General features: G+C 39.2%; 1 protein-coding gene across 4 annotated transcripts in view; it reads right to left on the reverse strand.

The window, feature by feature from the left end:
• Positions 1-2,526: 2,526 nt before the first annotated feature.
• Positions 2,527-21,329, reverse strand: part of LOC109976267 (spectrin beta chain, non-erythrocytic 1) — a 112,836-nt gene continuing 94,033 nt past the window's right edge. For 2 of the 4 annotated variants that reach the window (XM_065959416.1, XM_065959414.1), the window contains 15 exons: positions 20,598-20,728; positions 20,054-20,258; positions 19,509-19,883; positions 19,301-19,387; positions 18,166-18,180; positions 15,733-15,890; positions 15,166-15,304; positions 14,581-14,665; positions 14,303-14,499; positions 13,362-13,462; positions 12,302-12,359; positions 7,347-7,549; positions 6,842-7,015; positions 6,324-6,366; positions 2,527-5,626 (listed from right to left, as the gene is read on the reverse strand). In XM_065959416.1, coding sequence (XP_065815488.1) covers positions 5,408-5,626; positions 6,324-6,366; positions 6,842-7,015; positions 7,347-7,549; positions 12,302-12,359; positions 13,362-13,462; positions 14,303-14,499; positions 14,581-14,665; positions 15,166-15,304; positions 15,733-15,890; positions 18,166-18,180; positions 19,301-19,387; positions 19,509-19,883; positions 20,054-20,258; positions 20,598-20,728 — 2,190 coding nt within the window. In that variant the 3' untranslated portion in view covers positions 2,527-5,407. The remainder of the gene's footprint in view (positions 5,627-6,323; positions 6,367-6,841; positions 7,016-7,346; positions 7,550-12,301; positions 12,360-13,361; positions 13,463-14,302; positions 14,500-14,580; positions 14,666-15,165; positions 15,305-15,732; positions 15,891-18,165; positions 18,181-19,300; positions 19,388-19,508; positions 19,884-20,053; positions 20,259-20,597; positions 20,729-21,329) is intronic. The other 2 variants (XM_020626425.3, XM_065959415.1) reach the window with 1 other exon arrangement.

The following is a 21,329-nucleotide window of genomic DNA, read 5'->3' on the forward strand; positions in this document are numbered from 1 at the left end:
GTTGTTGTTGAGTGAACCTCCAGTAGGTCTATTATTTTACCTGTTAGTGACTAGCTGACATTAGTACCCTGTGTTTTTAGCTTGCTTTGAGCTAGCGTTTTAGCCAGCTAAAGAATGAGCTTTGTGCACAGATTATTTGATTGTTCGGAGAAAGAGCGCATTTAAGCCCTTGAAGTCATTTACTGTGTTTTGTATGACGGGGCCTCCATGGCTCAATGTTCTGCTGTCAAACTTAAGAAAAATCACCCCAAACATGCATGTGTGTAAGGATGAACTACCAGTGGGTTAAAACAAACAACCAGAACGACACATTTTCTAAACATCTGAAGAGGAAATGTGACACAAGAAAAAAAGTGGGTAGGAAGTGAAGCATCCGCAGGAAGAATTTGAACTTTGTATCCTGAGACTCTGTCAAGACAAACTGTAAAGGTTTAAGTAAAGACCTCATTTAAAGATGATTTATTATCATTAATAATCAAAACTATTTTATTAAACAACCATCTACATATGTATTTATTCATTCTCCTTTACTAGACATAGGGTGCTGAAATAATCCTCTGACAAGGTGGTGTGTTTTGTTTTAGCCATCTTCTGTCCTTTAGTGAGTGAGTGATTCAGTACCTCCATATTGTGTTGTCCGTTTCTTTCCCTATTATTAGCATCGCTTACAGAGAAGATGCTTTGCTCTTTGTCTACATGTCTATAACTATACTTTGTAATCTATTGATCTTCACCAACTTCCACTCTCTCATCACAATGTGGTCATCTTTGGCTCCAGAGAAAGTAGATAGTGACATTGAAAAAGCCACATTTGAAGCTTTAAAACAGTAATCCACTGATTAAGTGATTTTCCCTGCAGCTGCATCCAATCTTTTAGTCTTTGGTCATTGTTTTGCAAGAGTCACACTTGGAGCATCAACACTACATATCCTGAATATAAATATTTCTTAAGTTGATACAACCTTTAAGTGTTCTAAATAAATACTGAAGCTTATTTTTAACTTCTGCCTGATTTACACTTCTCAACACAAAAAACTCTGAAGAAGTATGATGTTTAGGTGGGGTTGTTTTGATAATGTTTGTTTTTGGGTGTTGTGTTTTAAATGTCAAAGCATGTTTGCAGAGTTTTTGGCAGGAAAGGAGGGGTTTCAGAGTAAACCATACTAAAACCCCACCTTACTAACTGCACAGGTCTAATTTTAAACACAGGAGCAGTGTTTACCTCTGAGCTCCATGACAACACACTCCGCAGTCTGCAGACGGAAACAGCTGCAGCAGCAAAACAAACACGGGTAACACCAGCTGCTGCCTGGATGTTGGAGGTGGGGTGTTAAAGAGCCAATAGATGCTGTTGACTTTACACTGTTATAGTGGTGTGGTAGTTAAGTTTGAGTAGTATGTTCAGGTTTAAAGCATTGTGTGAAACACTTGGTAATACTGCTTTGCACAGTTTAAGTGTTGCCACTTGTTTGTTCATCGGCTGGTCCTCTTGCACCATCTAGTGGTAAAAATACAAAAATCAATCAACTGAAACTGCAGATTCAGCAATTCTCTAATGCACCTGTTAAAGTTGTTTAAACAAACATTGAAAGCTGAAAGATTGAAAGCTGAAGAAGAGTCATGTGTGTGTGTGTTGGTTGGTCTGTGTGTGGTTGTTGCTGGTTTTATGATTCAGTAAAAAAAAAACACTTATGCAAACATATTATGCGCTAATATAAGTCTGTCAATGTAAATAATTTTGCCATGAACACAAATGAAAAGAAACATGGCAGTGTCTCTTGTTAAAATGTGTAAACCCTACAGCAGAAATAAAACTAAAGTACAGTATATATACATGTTAGGTAATTGAAAGTCAATTCTTGCATGTACCTTTTTAAAGTCTCAGGTATTTGAATTGAATTATCTTAAATTAGGTTTTACAGTGGAAATGTAATTATTTTTCTAAACCTCGTGTATCTTTTTGAGTTCAGTATCTCGTGTGAAAAACACCAGCAGTTGTTTACCATGTTTCTCTTTGTCTCTGGGATGAACTGCTAAATCTTTTATTCCACACTATATCTAAGTTTGCCCTGGGCTTTTCCACATTTGAAACAGTTTGGTAATCTGTTGATTTGTGATGGAGCATTTTTTTTTGTGTAAGCAAAGTGCAAGGTCATTTATTATTTAACCTGTAGAATACCGCTTTGAGTTTGGCTTTTTACCATTTTGGTCATTTCCAGCCAGAAGTGACAACAACTAAATAAAAAGGTGGATACTGAATGAGCACAATTAAGCCAAGCCCACATGAGAGGGGATAAAGAAATGTTCTCAATGACTAATAAATGGTTATATAAAATGAGATCAAAGGCTGCTCCATGAAATCAAAACTGATGTTTGAAGTAGCTGTGAGTAAGTTAGTCTTTTGACAAAACTCTAACATACATATTATAGAAAGTCTATCAGTCGTTTTTTGTCAGTTTAGCAAAAGAAGATCATCTATTATCATAGGTTTCACACACATAAGTAAACAGGCGGAGTCTGTTTGGCTCATTTTAAAAGCATTTTAATGGCTTTTTGCACATATGTAACAGAGATGGGGAGAAGTCTACGGGTGCAGATCCAACTAGCAGTGACCCCTGGGTCCACATCACACTTGACTACCTCACCGACAAAAGCCCCTGCCCTGCCCACTCCCACCCAACCTACCCCACCCACAACCCCATCGTGGCATTGTTGATTGTGCAATATGAAGAAATATCTTGTTACTATGGTTACAGTGACAGAAGAATGCACACTATATTTATCAAATCGCCAGAGAATGTAGCAAAAAGAAAAAACTCAACAGGAAACATTTCAGGACCTTTGCCCCAGTGAAGAGGGTTTTCAGTTCCTCGAGGTGTTTCACCAACGTGCAGCCTGAGTCCCATCCAAACCAAACCCCCCCCCCCCTCCAGCTGTGGAAAACAAACACACATCTCTTTATACACATTGGGGTTAATTCCCGATGTTTTGTTCCCACTTTTCCTGGCCGGCATGGAAGTCCATTAATGACATAACAAATTCAAGCCTTAACCCAGCAGCCCCTTTTTTTAAGAGGAGTTTTTGGATTTGTAGGTCAGTTTGAAACCTAAGCTCACCTTTTCTGATGGCTATGCATGTAATAATCCAATCCAGATATTTAAAAAAAAAACCTGAAAGGCCCTGAAAGTTTGGGGTTAGGCATCTTCTTAGCTTCCCAGTGCACTTAAATAAACTCATTTTTTTTGTTTTAGACTGAGACTTGGTCTTTAGAACATGTGTTTTAAAATGTCGGACCAAAGGTTAAACTAGCAGAGTAAGCATGCAAATTCTACATACCATGCGACAGGAAGTATGTTCTCATGACTAGTAATCAAAACTTTGATAAAAGTCCACACTCTGCCTTTATCATGCAGACAAATGACGTTCTGCAAACTTCTGTAGATCACAGTGCCAAGTGATTCTATTTATTTTGTCATTAAAGAACTTCCATACAGGATGAGCAACTCATCACATTTCACTGCAAGATCTTCGCCGGCAAGCGTCTGAAATCTCAAAATATGGAAATGCTGAAGCCAACAAGCAAGCGACCATTATTCTGCAACATTACTCACTTTCAGTAAATGCTTTTGAAGAACTGACTCGTCCACTTAACAGCGATGCTTAAAGTAGTTTTTGATTTTATAGTACATCTACATCTCCATACTTGTCAGACTAAATTAACTTTAGACATAGCTTAACTGTGGAACAGAAAATACATACTGGAGGAAACTAAACATATTCCAAAGGACTAAACGTAAAGAGAGTCAAAACTAAAACTTATTGGATGCTCTTACGTTTGAGTTCTCCAACATTCTTACTGGTCTTATTTATTTATTTATTTATCACCCCATCAATAGCTCCTTCATTCAGATTTGTTAAGTGTACACATTGTTAGGTTTTCAGGTAAAGAAAATGATACTCAAGTGAAGCTTATAACTGTCGGTAGGTCTTATTAGTAGTAATAATAATAAGTGAAATTAAACACAGGTTTATTTTTAACAGTTTGTTATACACAAGTTATACATACAGTTCAAAGCACCGCAGGGTAACACTCCAAATTACAGCCGTTGTGTGTAATGCTGCAGGGATTACACAGCACTGGGAAGAAAAAGAATTTAATGAGGATAATCTGCTTTTCACAGGGTTATTGCAACAGTTTTAACCATCAGAAAAGCAGAATTAGTCAGTGCACAAAAAGCTGTTCAGTTTTGTAATTTGATTTTCATTTTTTTTTCCCCGCTCTCGACAAATTCAATGTCTTTGAACGTTTAGCACTTTCACAACGCATTTCTCTACATTTGGATTTACTCTTACAAAACTCCGAGGAGGTGTAATTTCAGAGGTTTACCCCGCCGTGGTCTCAGTTTTCCCCACTACAGAGGGATACACGTCATCTTGCAAAGACAAGGCCTCGCAAAAACTGAGGATGGACTCTAACGGGAACTACCTACAACTTCCCCAAAAAACAAAACAAAAACCAACAAAACAACTCAAAAACGGTGACAACTGGGGAGCGTAAACACAACCCACGAAAGGCAGTAGTCGACGAAAAAGCTGGGACAATGAGAAGCAGAGAAAGGAAACCAAAAAATAGGATATAGAAAACACAAATAATAGCATTAAGAATAATAATAATAATAAGGAATAATCTGGGAATTCTCCTCTACTTGGTGTTGTTGTTCAGCGGCAAACTCTGGATTTTATTTCGATGACAGCAGCTGCCAGAAGCGTTTGCAAACCCCGTTTAAATTATTTTTGCCCTTCCATTGATCTCTATTTTTTTCTTTTTTTTTTTTTCCTGCTCCTTATCTTACAAAAACTGAACAGAGGATACAGGTGGTGTGTTGTAGCTGTACTGTAACTCTGAGCCAGACCGGACAGTTGATAGGCACAGAGTGGAGAGTTTTGGCTCGGAGCTTGCATGCTGGAGTCACGCTTTGAGAGGAAGAAGAGGAAGAAGAAGAAGAGGAAGAAGAAGAAGAAGAAGAAGAGGAAGAAGAAGAAGAAGAGGAAGAGGAGGAAAGTAGAGAAGGAAGAGAACGAGGGGCTGTTTGGGAATTATTTTTGACATAGCAACTGCGAATATAATCTTCTGATAAAGTCTGTTATCCTCTTTCTATTACATCATCATTTCATTGTATTACACAGACAATGTAAAGTTTTGAAGACATTTATATTCATTTACAAGTTAATGGTTAGTTTTTTATGATTCCAGTATAAGTTGCTAGGCGCTGACTCTAGATTGATTGACACGGACATCTTCAACAAATATTTGATCAAAGATGGTTTGATATTGAGGAGCGGCCCCAAACAGCACCAGAGGGAAGAGGAAGAGGAGGAGGAGAAGGTGAGAGGGAAGGAGGAGCGTCTATTTCTTCTTGCTGAACAGACTGAAGCGCTTCTCCTTGTCTTTCTCTCGTTTGCCCGGGCTGGACTCGGCCGCTGATGCCGCCACCGCGGCGACAGACGCCGGCAGCGTCTGGGCACGTGCGGCGGGGGCGGGCGTGCTATGGCTGCTGGGTGTGATCTCCATCTTGTCGCCCGAGACGGCGGCTGAGATGGCCGAGATCCACACGTTCATCTCCTCCTGGAAATCAGAAAGAAGGGGAGCCGGGGTGGAGTTAGCTAGAGGAGTAGTGGCTACCTATCACTAATACAGATACAAGGATTATTAAGGGACACTTCATACTGTGCAGTATTCGGCTCAACGTAGGAGTCCCCACATGGGCAGTTATAGGTATGGAGGAAAGCTTAATTAACGTTCCTGTGAGGAACTTTCAATTTGTGTTGATTTTGGCGCCCCCTGTGGACAAAGCTATACTTTTCATGTCTTAGCCTATTTTGACCCTTAACATGCGTAAGTTTATAAGTATATGTTGATAAAATGCAAAAGAGCTTGTCATTAACTTGTGGCTAATCTATTCATTTTCAAATCTTAATAAGTAATTCTTAGGAGGGTTAAAAGTTGAATGTTGTTGAAATCTAAACATAAAAACAGATCTATTCATATATAATTGACATGATAAGTGAAGTTCAAACTAAATTCCATAATCTATAAAAGAAGTTAAAGAACTGAATAAGAAAAAGATGTGAAACAAAAGTAGCACAACAAAAAGGTTAGGTCAAGTAATGGATAATCATTACTTAAGCCATATTAACAATATCATTGTCAAACAGAGAAATACCTGGATGGTTGTTACCACAGTAAATATTTGATGAGAAGGATTAAGAATGAAATAATACTGGTGAAAGTGTGAAATTATGTATTTTTTGTTTTTACTTACATCATCTTTGGCTTGGAAGAGATACTCATTCCCATCAGTAATCCTGTGGAAGTGAGACATCATAATTAATAATCATGAAATGGTTAAATGAACGATGGATGGTTAATGACAGAAAATATTGATTTATAGATTCAACAATTTGTTTTCAAGTCAGTCAAATCTGCTCTCATGAGCTGTTCAAACTACTGATCTCTGAGCAGATTTATGGAAGTTCATTTGCTGCGTAATTGAGAGCTATCAACATCCGCTGAGATTGTAAATCTCTAAAATATAGCTGCCAACATTTGACTGAGTTATGAGTGTGATTTTGGAGTTCAAAAAGTGCTGATTCACTCAAGGCAGCCTTTGCACCTAAAGTCTCTCACTTTGTTTTTCCTACTACTGTGCAATTCTCCATCTCCTGTTTTCTTTTTTTGCAGTCACGTCTCATTTGCTTCAGGTATTTAATATCTCTAAAACATCAGATTGCGGTACATCTACAAACATAAAGTTGCAGTTTTTCTCATCAGGATACTCACTTGAGCTTAAAGACATGTTTCTTCTTCTTGTAATCCAGCGCCACCTCGCAGACGGCGTCCTTCAGGCTGATGGGAATCTCGCTGTGGTAGGGAATGCCCTGACTGGCGCTCTTCTGATCCTTATAGAAACCCATCTCCTGCTGATTGATCACACAGTACACGTTGTGCCACGACCTGCAGAGAGGCACAAAGAAAGTGTTAAATCCTCTTTCATAATATTTATGATAACATATTACCTTGATGTGATGGAAGAGCTGAAGAGAGAACAACATTTACACCATTATGTCACTGAATTTTATGTCTTCATAACAGATGGGAGAGAATTTTTCCCAAAAGTCTAAAAATGGAAATCTTTACATGGACCGTTGCACCATCAAATGTTTTTTTCTGTCCTTCACGGAGAACAGGTGAGGACAAAAGAGTAACCTCACAAAAATATGTTGTTGTGATAGTAATCAACTTGCAACTTTTCTTTGCTGTATAAAAATCAGAACCTGATTCCTACCTGCTAGAAGCCTTCTTGTTATGTCCCTCCCACTCATGTTTGCGGTGCAGGAAGCCCTCCAGCTGGGACGTGGGAGCATCCTGCTGGGTCTTAGCAGGCAGGGTCGCTGCCTGGCTGGCCTTGCCCTTGCGAGACGCCCCGGGAGACCCCGCGGGGCTGGGCTCTGACACTCCGTTCACCACCTCACCCCCTTCAACATTATCCTGGAACCAGAAGAGAGAGCAGAGTAAGAGGATGATAGATCTCTCTTAACACCACACTTTAAAAAATGTTTCACACGGATGCTGTAAATCAGAGCTGCAGCATGCAGAGCAAAGCATGGTAACAGGCTGTGTAGACACTAAGATACATTAAACTTATGAAATCCAATAATTCTACCAAAAATCTGACCCTAAATAGCTAGAACATATTATGGGTTCTAGGGCAGTTTACTCGCCAAAGGTCTTCCTTAACCTTCTGAACTAACTACAACATATCTAAAAACCAATGCCAGCCAACCTTGGACACTCAACTGAACTAAACTTCAAACAGCCTTTAAAGCACTTTAAAAAAAAAAAGAAAAAAAAAAAAAGGCTTAATTGTTTGTGCTCAGCGCTGGATTCCATTAGCCATTAGAAAGAACATCTGCATTGTACATCAAAAGCACAGAAAGATAATGCTGTCGGATCAAGCACTGATTGCAGTTTTAGGACATGCATTGATCAATCACAACGACACTTCACACAACACACAACACAGTGTGGACAATATGATGAAAGAAAGGAGAAAGAGATGGGAAGCACAAAAAACAACAAACAAACAAACACAAAATCTCAAACAATCAGCAAAGAAATTGCTTGGAAGTCATTACTGGGCATTATTATTGGTGAGGGGAGAATGCGATTGGCCTAGTGTCAAGACAGATTTTATTTTCTCACACCACACCCACTCCAACCGGATGCTTATTACCCTGTTACTGCTCTGGGGTCTTCGAAGGCATGATGAATGGAGGGCACTTTTTGAGAACAGTTCAGAAGCTGGACCGATCCCATGAGCTTTAACTGCAGGGTTGCATGAGCTGGACCAATCCTGGGAACTTTTATTTAAGGTATGGCAAGAGCTGGACAGATTGTGTGAGCATTCGTTGGGAGCCTTATAAATTAAACTGATCGAGCTAAATTAAGGGTTGGACGAAATTGAAGAACGGTAAGCGACAGCTAATCGAAGACTGAACCCATTCAGAGATTACTTTCAGTAAAACACTCTTAACCAGTTTTTTAAGAGTTCTTTGTTATTGCTTGTTAAGTAAATCCTGGGACCAGGTCTAAGAACTCAAAGGTTATAAGTGGTCATTGAGAACCTCCTGACCCATTTGAGTACTTGAACAGAAATATCGATTAGACATCCTGACAGCAGTCACAGAATGACAATCAAGAACTGGACCAATCCTAACATTTCACCTCTTCTAAAATATAACTCTTTTGTAAAACTGTACCAATCAATGTAGCGTATGTGTCGCACTATTCATTTTACAACAGTGGGAAAAAAAGACAGTGGGTTTTGGATTGAGGTGGTTGGGCATGTTGAAGAAACATGGTGTTTGTGGGTTATTTGAAATGCCTATCTTTTATCTTTACCAAAGACTGCTAATATGAAACGTGCTAGTCTTACTCTTACCTATGAAAGTTGTGTTTTATAGCATTATCTTCAACTACGTTTCTCCAAGAATAGTATAGGAGGTAGAGCTTTTAATGGATGATTCCTATTTTTCTTTAAAATCATATACCAGTCAGGGTCGGAGAGGCCAACACTCTATACTTTAAAGAGTAGGATTCCAACTTTTCTTTTTGATAAAGCTTATAGGTAGGTTTGGCTCAGGCTTGGACCGGCCCCTAGTTATGCTACTATAGGCTTACAGCTGTGGGACGTGTTACACCAAGCTCCTGTCTTCTCCTCTCTAACTTCATCTGTGTGCTTTAATCTCCCATTGATACATGTTAAACATTTAAATCTTCCTGGTAGTAATTAATCTTTCCTGTGGATCGTTGTTGTGAACACTTGCTGCCATGGACCTGCTTGACTTCAACTTTCATAATTATATCTGGTCATACTTGCATTTTCATTAAATTAGAAATTTGCTGTATTTCCTGTTAATAGATGTTCATCATGAGTCTAGTTTTCTGCCTGATACATGGAAGTTTTTCTTGTCATTGTTGCAAAATGCTGATTTATGGGAGAGTAATGTTGTAAATAATAGCGGGGACAGTCTTGACCTGCTCTTTTTGAATACAATTAAAGCCAGGAAGTGTCAAAATGGATTTACTCTGATTTTAGAACCAATTTTGGTCAGCTCGGCTAAATGTGAGAATGACTGTGAATGCTGTAATTGGAAAATTACTATTATTTAATTGAATTGACCATAAAAAATGCAGAATCAAGCGCTGCAGAAAGGTCATTGATATTTGACTGCTCTTAGGTCTAGTCAGAGATGTATTGGTGAAATTATGGAAATATGTTGTAGATTCACTAACAAGTCTGGCAAGCAAAATGTGCGGTATAAAGCCAACCCCTTTTCTACTCAGAAAACAAAGAGATAGTTACGCGACTAAGTTTATAGCTATTTGAGATATTTACAGTTGTGGCTAGCCCCAGGCTGAAAAGGGATAAAGAACATGAGATGAAGAAAAACAACATTGACAGAAAACTGAACTGAAATGCTTATGATGGTAACAGCATGCAACAGAAAAACACACTAACAATAAAACTGTTTATGGAGACAACAAGTCAGAACTAAACATGGATAACACATACACAGACAAACCACAGAGGGTCTGAGTGCACTGACAAGGTTTATTGTGGAATGTGTGTTAGTCAGGAAACAACAGAGGGTGATGAACTGGCATGCAAATAAATCCAGGAAGAGAAAAAAATAATATAACCATGAAAAATGGAGACAATGGGTAATAATGATAATACAGAAGAGGGTCGAACTGACAAAGGTGACTAAGTAAATGTTGTGAGTATGATGGAACACACACACGCACACAGACACACTCAGACACACACGTCCTACATTGTATAATTTCATGTTGACTCTCTTTTACATGAAATGGTGGAATGATTTGATGATCAGTATGTCACATTGGAATGAGTTATGATTTAATTTTTTGGTCATCACATACGGGTTTGCTTTAAATGAAGAAATTATTGTTGTTTACAGAAAAGATGTGGTAACTCGAGTGTTTGTTAAATGTGTCATGAAAAAACAATATGAAAATGTTTAATTTGGGGGTTAGGATGTAGACACATTTGGGGCTGCTGGATAAAGTTAACATTTTTGAACTACCCTATATTTTGACAGTGATTTTAAGAATGTATTATTGCCTTTAAGGTGAAATATTTCTGTAAAATGATTACCTTCACATAAACAATAAAGACGAGCATTTTAAAAGTGAAATCGTTTGTAAATCTTAGAATCATAAAATCTTGAGGATTTCATGAATTGTTTATGTAAAGTGCTAATGATCAAGCTAGACTTAAGAAGCATTAGATTCTTTATTTTAAGACAATAAGAGTAAGACATTTATTTTAAAATTATCTCAATATATTTGAGAGAATATGCTACAGGCTCGATAAGTTTTCTACTTTCTATGTTATCAGTAATGAATGCTTGCGATACATTTGGGGTATTCTTCTAGCTTGAATTTTACAACCTGATATCCCGTTACGCTGATGACAGTACAATCTACTTTTGGAAATCTTATCAGAAAATATTCCCAAAAATTTACAGCTGACTAAAAGGATCAGAGATTACCGTTTGTGGCTTTAAAACATGATTTTGGCATGAGGGCAAAGAGTTTTGTTGAAGTTCTTCTCAGGAGTTCACATTCCAGAGTGTGAGTTTGTAAATGATGACGTATAATAGGAGAAGAATTAACAGCTGAGGGGAGAGGATAGCAGGAGTGTCAAGCTGAGGGACAGAGGAAGAAAGGAGGAGGGAAAAGGAAAATAAGGAAAAGAATGGAAAGAAAAATAGCTGTGTGTGCGTGTGTGTGTATGTGTGTTTAGTGGTCCCATACTCAACTTGTGCGGTCACACTTACAGTCACACTCATTAGAAAAAAATACAGATGTTTAAATTCAGAACTACCCATGAGCCACGGCTAAATTTGGTCAGGTTTGAAAGTTGGAAGAATATGGAGCACCATTTTCTAGAATGATTCTATTTTTGTTCGTGGTCCATCACATATTTTTTTGAATGTTCTAACTTTAAATAACTACTTTCAAAAAGGAATGTTAGATAGATAGTTAAAGGGAAAAAAATACTATGCATGTTATAACAAAATAACGTTTTTCACCACATAATTTCATCAACAGGATTTTCTGAACAATGATGGAATATTCGTTTGTGCTAACTTTAAACAAATGAGACCTTCATGATGATAGTTGGCCCTCTTAATTCAGTGGTACCCTTTGAGTTTTAGAGTCTCCAGAGACTACATTTCCCATCAGTCTTTTTGCACCCTGACCCTTGTTGCTCTCACTGAAGAGCTTAGTAGAAGTGCTGTTAAGTCCTCTGAAAGATAATTAACGTATACCACAAAGCAATGTTCAAAGATCAAATTAAGCATCTGACACTTTTAAAGAACAACCTATTCCACCTACACACTAGCAAGAAATGAATCAGTTATGAGGAGAAACGAACAATAAATGCTGAAAACAACTGATACATGAAGGAATAATGTGGTTTTTTTACAACCCTGTTTAACATTACTTTAACATTAACATAATGTCATGATGTGCACGTGGTTATGTTTCAGTATCTAAGATGTACACATCGTTAATATGTGTTGGTATGTGCGTGTGTGTGTGTGTGTGTGTGTGTGTGTGTGTGTGTGTGTGTCAGGGTGCAGCATTGCCCCTGCGGCTCTGCAGGGTGTTGCTGTATTTCTGGTAGGCAGGAGAGCGATAACTAACCCTGGGAGACTCCTGGTCGGATGGCAGCCCATTCTGAGACACCTGCTCACCTCCCTCCCTGCAAACACACGAGGTAAACAAGGTGTTATACATATTCATCATCTATTTCACACACATACACAAACTGGTTAACAGAGGTCTCAGCTTATCTCTTTCCAAGTTGCCAATCAAATGTTAAAAAACTCCTCCAGTTGTAGTTTGTGTCTTTTGAGTGCAGGCGAGCTCTGCAAAAATCTATAATATATCTATAAAAATATAATAATAATTTATCCTTCATTGATCCTGCAAGGGGAAATTCAGTTTTACACTCTGTTTAATGAACATGCTACACAAACATAGGCCAAAATACACACACATGCACAAACAGGATCCTATGAACATGCATTAATGGAGCGAGCGCTCCTGAACTGTTTTGGGGATCGGTGCCTTGCTCAAAGGCACCTCGGCAGTGCTCAGGAAGTGGACTGGACACATATATGACACTATAAGAACCCCGATAATGACTTCCCAAAATACAAATTGCTGGGAATGCCATGGAGGAGAATACATCTCACTGTGTTTTGGCTTAAGGGATATTCAGCTGTATAGTCAGATTATGAAGCTAAAGAAATGCAGTGAGCAAGGCGGAAGCAGGACAACAACCTGTGCTTAAGACCTGCAGGATAGTAGCTCTGTGGGATGGTGTCTAAAAGAACTTGGAAATATGCTCGACATTGATCAGCGTGATCTTGTACTAAATTTAACTGTTTGGTGGTATTGGTGAAAACAAAGAGTTCTTAACTGGTGTCATCTGGCCTGATGAGGGCAAGACATTTCTTACATGAATCCATTTCCTCATTCTCTGATTGTGTTTCGTTTCACTTGAACTGCCAAGAAAAGTGAACTTAAATAAATGGAGAAGCGACTTCTTGATAATGAAACTCAAAGCACAAACCCCTGCTGCATGGACACCAGTCATCAAAATCTTCTATTCTTTCCATATCAACTCATCCGAATCTCAAAAGAGTGTGTTTAATATCTAGTATAAATCACTGTGCTGTACACAAACAGGCTGTCTCACCTCTGCTGTGCTGCAGCAGTATCAGGCTGACCCTCAGTGGGCGGGGGTTGTCTTCTCTTCTCTTCTTCCTCTTGCGCTCTTCTCACTTCCAATAACTCCATCTGGACACACAGACACATCGGGATGAGATGAAGCAATCATACTTTATAGAATTGTACTTGGCACAAGATTGGGTTCAGACACTTTGTTGTACTGCCTTAAACAGACTCCTTAACCCTCTCCACCAATATGAACTAAGAATCCACACAGCTTAGTCTGAAGTCATTGTTGAAACACCATAATTAACTTCAAGAAAGTCTATACCTTTCATAAACCTTATCCTTAATTTACTGCTCAGGCCCATTAGCATCACCTACATGTAGATCCAATCAAGTGAGAGATTTTTTGCAAATACTCATTTATTCTTCTATTTTATTGCAAAGTAACATCTAGATTTTAGAAGTTGTTTATGTTATTCCACCTCAGAGTGAAATGTCCTCCTACTGGAAGCTGTAAAAAAAAGTCCTCTCGTATGAGTCATACTTGTTTTTATCATCAAACTTCAGGTCAGACCGTAACTCTATTTCCTTTACAGTGCAGCTCTGCTCTGAAAACAGGGGTTTGGAAGCTGTATCGTAATTTATATCAATTGTTTCAGTTGAAATAATACTGTATAATGAAATATCTTTTTTAATGACTGATAATCAGAACGTTTGATAAATGTGCACTGCTTCATAAACAGGTGACTTTTATCAGCCATTTATAGGAAGTTTGTAAAGTCATGAAAGATTCAACTTCAGTGGATCTGGATTTAATCATTGTACAAAAAAACCTCAAAAAGTCAGTGACAATGGGAATTTTTGGATATAAAATTACAATATTCCTGCAACAGTGTTTTTTCTTTTTTGTCTTGTCTTAATTGTTATTGTGTCTTCACTGAATGAAACTGCTCTGCGTCTCACCGTAGTCAATCTCTCCAGAGCGGCAAAGCGTTCCTCCCAGGTGGCGGCTGACTTCTCAAAGGCCTCGTGGCGTTTGATGAGTTTCTCCACCTCGTCGACGCTCTGACCGATCTCCCTGCTGGACAGGTACGGGTCCTGACCCAGCAGCCATGCCTCGGCCACACCTGCATCCCTTGAAAACTGGTGCACCTCCAGGACTGAACAAACATATACAGTCATGTTTCTGTGGATACATAACTAAATGAAAAATCTTGTGTTATTGTACGACAACATCTTACCAAGTCTAAGCCACTCCCATCTGTCCTCCCATTTGTCAATCATGTCTTTCCTCTTGTCCGTCAACTGTAACAACTTTTCTTTAATCTGGGGGGAAAAAAATTTCATTAAATGTCTTGAAATTAAAAAACTGATGACCAGGTGGTTTGATTGTGCCCCATTTACGGAGGCTACAGACCTCCAAAGAGGGCAGTTCGTTTCATGCATGTCGTCTGTCTGTCTGTGTCTCTATCTCTCTCTCTCTTTCGATTTGCTACTCTTTCCACTCTTCTGTCACATAAAGGCAAAAAGCCCCAAAACAAATCTAAAGACAATGGACTGTCACTGAATTCATCTGCTGATAAAATAACTGACTGAAGTCTGAAAACGAACGGAAGAGCAGCAATGACAGCCGTGATGTTAATTATAAATATTTTTGATGGTTGATTGGAGATTCACTCTAACCTCTGGCTTTACTATAAAATGAGTCTATTAAGAATGCTCTTTGTATTGTTTAAGGCTCTAAATCCATCTGTGGTAAAACTTCTCAGACACATAAATATTCAGAATGATTATCTTGTTCTTGAGCTTCATGAAAGAGCCTCCACCTCCTCTGAAGAGTAGTGCTTCCTTGCCAGCAGAGCTTTGCCGAGCTCAATGCAGGCGGTGAAGCTGTCATTGCGGGCGTCGATCTCCGCCTTGATGCCCTGATGGTTGTTCATTAACAGCTCCACTGATGACACGTCCCTAAAAACAAGAGAGAAAACAAACAAACACTAATCTATTAACATTGACAGGAAACACCGACTGACTCATCCGTGTTCAATAGATTGTCATGTCATGTGCCATTATGCAGAAATTTGAGGCAAATTGGCCAATTTCTATGCTAGTGCCTCATTGTATGCACGTCATGTTTAAAACACCAGTAATAATAGCAAAATGGAGTTATGAGCGTCATAAGAGAGTTACTGGTGACTGAAGCGTCATATTTAAAAGGGGCAAATTAATTCACAACTTCCTGTGACTGTGAAAACAATTCAATTTCTGTGCAACCATGAAAATAAAAGTGACTTCAAATGCTTAAGTTTGATGAATCTTTACTTGGAACAGTTGCAGATAGCAGCGACAAGTGATAGTAGAAACTGCAATCCACTTTGCCTTCTCAGTGTCTGTACCTGGGGTTCTCCTGGGCCTCGATCAGGCGGATGACGTCCTCCATCCACAGCATCAGGTCTCGCACCATGCTGAAAAAGCGGAACTTGTCTCCGGTGTCGAGCAGCTTCACTCTGCGGCCTTCAGCCGCCTCCAGAAGGTTCTTCCAGGCCTCAAGGACCTGAAGAGGGGGGGCGAGATAAAAGAAAACAGCAGAGTTCAGAACAGAAAAAAACAAACAGAGGCTGGGCTCCTCTCAAAGGGTTCAACTTTAAACCCTGGAGGAAGAATTTTTTTTTTTTTATCTACCACATAAATACGTTAAGTTTGTTTAATCAGTCTATAAACAGCTGGCTTCTTCACAGAAAGAGCTTACTCTGATCAGTCGAGACCACCAATATGCTGTATGACATGAAATTATTATTTACCATGATGCAAGTTCATTACTGGGGACATACAGTATAGCTTGTTTACAACAACTAAAAATACAACATTACATCTATGAATATAACGCAGTCTGTTGCAGGGTGTTGCACAGGTCCAGCGGTAGAGTTCTGTGGGGGAGCAAAGCAGCCCAGAGGAATAAATAAATGGGATAAAAGCAAATCAGATACAACGCATTCAAATGGAGGCAAAAGCACCCGCTGTGTGTCTCCAGGCAACGTGATAATATATTAAACAAGCTAAGATTTGAAATGCTAATGCTTTCTCTCTTATATCTGGTCTTTTTACAATTTGTCATTGTAGGTGAAGGCTGGGTCGAAAAATCAATCACGACTCACTTCATGGTGATTTGGTTTTTTTTTGCTTTTAAAATGTTAAGTGAGGAAGAATCAACCCCACACTGCTCAGTGGAACAGAATGTAAAAACTAAAAGCAGCGTACCCACACACTAAGCACAATATGCCATAATGCACGGCAATGTTGAATTTGTATTCCATTCATACATTAATGTGATAAGTCACTGGATTGTCTGTTATTTTTAACATCACCTTGATGTTTCTATGAATTATTTTTCTCAATGTATTACATCACACTATACATTGATACAACATGTTAAATAAAAGGTAGATATTTCTTAACGACATCCTCATCCTCCATGCTGTTGCAGATTTCTTTCAGGGCTTTAATCTTTTCATGGCATATTCCATTTAAGTCAGTAAATCTGACATCATAGATACTACTCACTTACATAAATAACTAAACAAACTATTTATAGTTCAGCGTGTTGGAGGCATCGTAGCACCACAGCTAAAAGAAATGGCCGACCCACCAGCTGAAGCCACCTGCTGTTCAAAACGTGCAGAACAACACAGTCATGATATTAGAGTTATCTTCTCTAACCCGAGTTAACTGTTAGCAAGCTAAATACCCATTAGCTATCTTAATATGTTAGCATACTAATGCTAGTCCGATTATGTTGATAAAGACAGCAGTGATTATTGCACAGATACTGTGGTTGGCGTGCTATAACCTGCTGTCTAACAATTCAATAAAAAAAGAAAATGCTCTTGGCTCAAAAAACAAAACTGTTTTTTTTTTGCAACAACGAAAACAAACCAGTGTCCCCTCTAGAGGGTGTATTACACTAAGCTTAATCCCTCAAGAAAAAAAAAGCTTGACGCTTTGTAAAATATAAATAAAGTATAGAGGTTCAAATAACAAGAATAAAGTGATCTAAATGTTTTTTCTTTCTTTTGGGTTATGTTACTCTACAAGAGAAATAAGAGCAGATAATCAAGAAGTATGGTATACAACATATCCTTCATAGAAACTGAATCCATAAAATGAGTAAATTAACAAATAAATAAAAAGTGCCAGTCGCTCCAAATATTTCAAAGTAGCATAAACTTCACACATGCTAAGAGCAGAGTGCAATGAATGAGTTAGTTGTCAAATTGAAACTCATGGTACATTAACACCGAATCCTTTCACTCCATGTCGTCACATTTTATGTTCATCACACACTTTTACATTATTGATGGAAACATGGCTGCCGAGGAGCGATATTTAGCCGGCTAATATAATAAGCAACTATGTTTCAGCAAAGGTGAACAGTAACATTAGCATTGCACCACTGTGTGCAGCAATGAACTATTAAAATGCATCGTAAGTTGTTTGGAGAAAAGCTACTAGCGAGAGGCCTGACTGACCAGACCCAAACTGAGTTTGCAAAGGATTTGTATCATTTGTTTTAACCTCTTCAGAGGCCCAGGTGGGTGGAGTTTGCAGCTGACAGGTACTCATGCCCACACAGATTTAAAAATGATATGAAACAAACAACAAAATAATTTGCAAATCCCAAGGTCTGTGACTAAGATTTAGGCCAGAACTAAAATCACTAAAATGTTGCTATATTCATCAACATTTTAGTCTGAATTTGAAATGAAAGTCTAAAACTGCAGCCAAAATGAACACTGATGCAAAGCCAATGTTTTTGGTAAACGGAGTCTCACCTCTCCCTTTCTCTTCTGGGTGGACAGTGAGGATATGCAGGGAAATGGACATACAGGGAATGGTCAAAACACAACGCAAACAAAAACATTTAAGAGCTTCAAATCATTAACAGTCCACTCTGACTGTCAGGAGACAGGAAGGTTTAGCATGTCACTGGGGAACTCAAGTGACATTTGAGATGGGAACTGTTCACAAACAGGTATTTTATTATGCAAATCTGAGATTTCCAAAATAAAATACCTGTTTCTTTAGACTTCTTCTAAAAAGTGGAGATTAAGACCAATGTTTGTTTGGAGAGAATTGCAGTTCAAGACCTGTTTTCATAGAGGAAGGGTTCTTTGTTTTCCACGCTCTGGTACTGATGTCTGAAGCTGTGTCGTCACTGAGGCGTACCACAGGCTCCTTGACAGGTAAATGCCATGACTGGGATTTGCTGTGTTTGTCTCTCACAGATTATTGATCATATGGAGCTAAAACATTAACGGGTTATCTATTGTTTTCATCCTTGGTCCCTATTTTGACATTTTAGTGTCTCAATGACTAAACAGCTCAATCTTCACTTCTTCTAACTTAATCTTTAAAGGTGAAGACAAACATTTGGTTGACATTGTTTCGAAGACATAAACAATTGTTGTTTTTAAATAATATATGTGGGCATTTAATCCATAGCATGAGCGTGTGCTCGCAATGAAGAGAGGAGACTTAAATAATGTGTCTTTCATTTTGACCATGCCCTGTAAGATCTTACATGTTTTTGTTTTATATACAGCTTGTTGTTTTATGGTGAATAAAATCACTTTAGATGATTAGAGTAGCAGATTTATTAAATGTCTTCTATTTAAAGAAAGTCTTTTTTAAATACCGGATTCATTGGACTCCTTGTTCGCCACCTACAGATAATATTGATTTGTTATTTTCAGGGGCCGAGGAGCAAAGTTAGTGCAGCAGCAGTGAAGCATGCATGAGGAACAGAGACTTTCACACTGATTTTCATTTACACCAGTGTTGGGTCCAGTTCACTTCTAAACTACACCAGTACTGCATGCATGCATGCATGTCTGCAGCAGGTTCAACAAGAGTCAACATGTAAACTGAGCCCAGTCCTGATATGGTTTCTGTTTCCTTGAGTCTCACCTCTCCTTCTCTCTTCTGAATGTCGTCAGCTTTATCTCCAGCGTAAGCAGACTGCAGGCGAACGGCATCCTCCTGAAGCTGCCGCACCTGAAAACAGAACAAAAGAGGATGAGTTTTTTGTTAATACTGTAAGACCACTCTAAACCTTTTTAACATCAGACGGTATAAGCTTCAAGCCACAAAAGACACAGTAAGTTTGAGCCTGTACCTGTGTTCCCAGTGCCTGAATGTCGTGTTCGAAGGTGGTGTGCATCCTTTGCAGGGTCTCCACCGTGTTCTGGTCCCGACCGAGCTCCTCTGGAAGCTTCTTGTGTTTGTCCAGGATGCGGTTCAGGATCTCCTTGGCGTCATGGTAGAACTTGTGCAGTTCGAAGGAGGCGGCGAGGATCTGCGTTCGGGTGTCAATGAGCTCCAGCAGGTCGGCCCACGCCTCGTTCAGGCCGTCCTTCCACTCCGCGATGGTGGCGGCGTCTCCGTGACCAGTGTTGATCAGCTCATCCGCCTGCCGGTTGACAGTGTCCACGCGCTCCTGGCCGATGGTCCCGGTGTCACGGGCAAATTCTCTGAAGCGCTCCTGTAGCATCTGAAGGAAGATGTAAATCAAGTTTAAGAACAAGGCGCCTGTTTGGTAAAGATTGCTAGAGACATAATAATACAAAGATCTTTCATCATAATGCAATGAATTCAGCTTCAAAGTCCAACAACACTCTTGCTGCATCATCACTACGTATTAAACTTGTGTGTTGTACTTACAGTGACGTGCTCGTAGTCCTGTCCCAGCTCATGGGATCCGGCCACCACCTCCCTCTCGGCGATCCACTGCTCCAGGTCGTCCACCTCGCGGTTCAGCTGGAAGAGACGCAAACGCTCGTCTAGCTTCCCCCGACGCTCCTCCGACAAATCCTTCAGCCCGGCGTACAGCTTATCCACCTGAGACTGACGCATCCCGATACGCTCGCTGCATGAAGAGGAGTAAGACAGAAATAAGGAATCATTACTACTTTTGCTTTTATTCATTAATATTCTGTTTTCCATTTGTGCATTCTTCATATGCTCCCTCGATTCTATTTTTATTCCCTTCTCCTTGGACAAATGTAACAATTTATGTATCCTGCCAACAACGAATGACAGTTTTTTTGTAAATTTCCCCATTGAGGGATAAATAAAGGATTATCTTATCTTATCTTAACAAGTTTTCTACTAAAAGAAAAAACAAAAAACTAGAAATGAGAGAGAAAGCAGAAAAGTTGTCCTTTTCCTCGTCTCCTAAACCATTGACACCCTCCCTACACTTCACCTGTCAGGATGTCCAGCAGCCACCAGACCCCGACTGGTGCTAGACAGTTGGTGGACGGTGTCAGCATAATCCTCCACCGCCTGCTCCAGGATCTGGTGCTTCTTCAACATGGCAACCGAACTCTGCTCGTCCTGAGAGACACACAGAGACATTTATTTAGTTATTTCTACGTTGGACCAATTGAAGGAGTATACAGCAGGTGAGTTACATTTGACCCAAAATAGAAAATACAGAAATACAGAAAAGATGACAAGTTCAAGGAATTTAACAAAAAAAACCTCCAAAACACAAACTAATGAAAGGATATAAACATTAGTATTAGATTAGTATAAAGAAGTCCCAGAGTTAAGGAAGACCTGATTCATAAAATTCACAAGTGAATTAGCAGAACTAGAGTTTCTCCAGAGTAGAGTTCCTAAAAAGTTTTGACATAAAGTCTCAGACAAACAGCCAAATACCAACAAGAACCCAAGACTCTCAACCAGAGAACCTAATGGAAAACATAGTATTCAGAGAATCATTACCCCTACCACTATTACCGTTGTAAGTATTTTGCAGAGCATTGAATTTGTACTGACCAGCAGAGTTAAGAGCGGAAACAGCAGAAAGTCCAACAACAAACACCCTTCTGTTAAACAAACTCTCCACACAAACTGAGGAACTGGTAGGTGAACCAAAACCGAAGTCAAGAAAGAGGAAGCTTTTCAACCTAACGGGGAACCTGTTCCTGAA

The sequence above is a fragment of the Labrus bergylta genome, chromosome 10 (assembly GCF_963930695.1).
Source record: "Labrus bergylta chromosome 10, fLabBer1.1, whole genome shotgun sequence".
Taxonomy (NCBI): domain Eukaryota; kingdom Metazoa; phylum Chordata; class Actinopteri; order Labriformes; family Labridae; genus Labrus; species Labrus bergylta.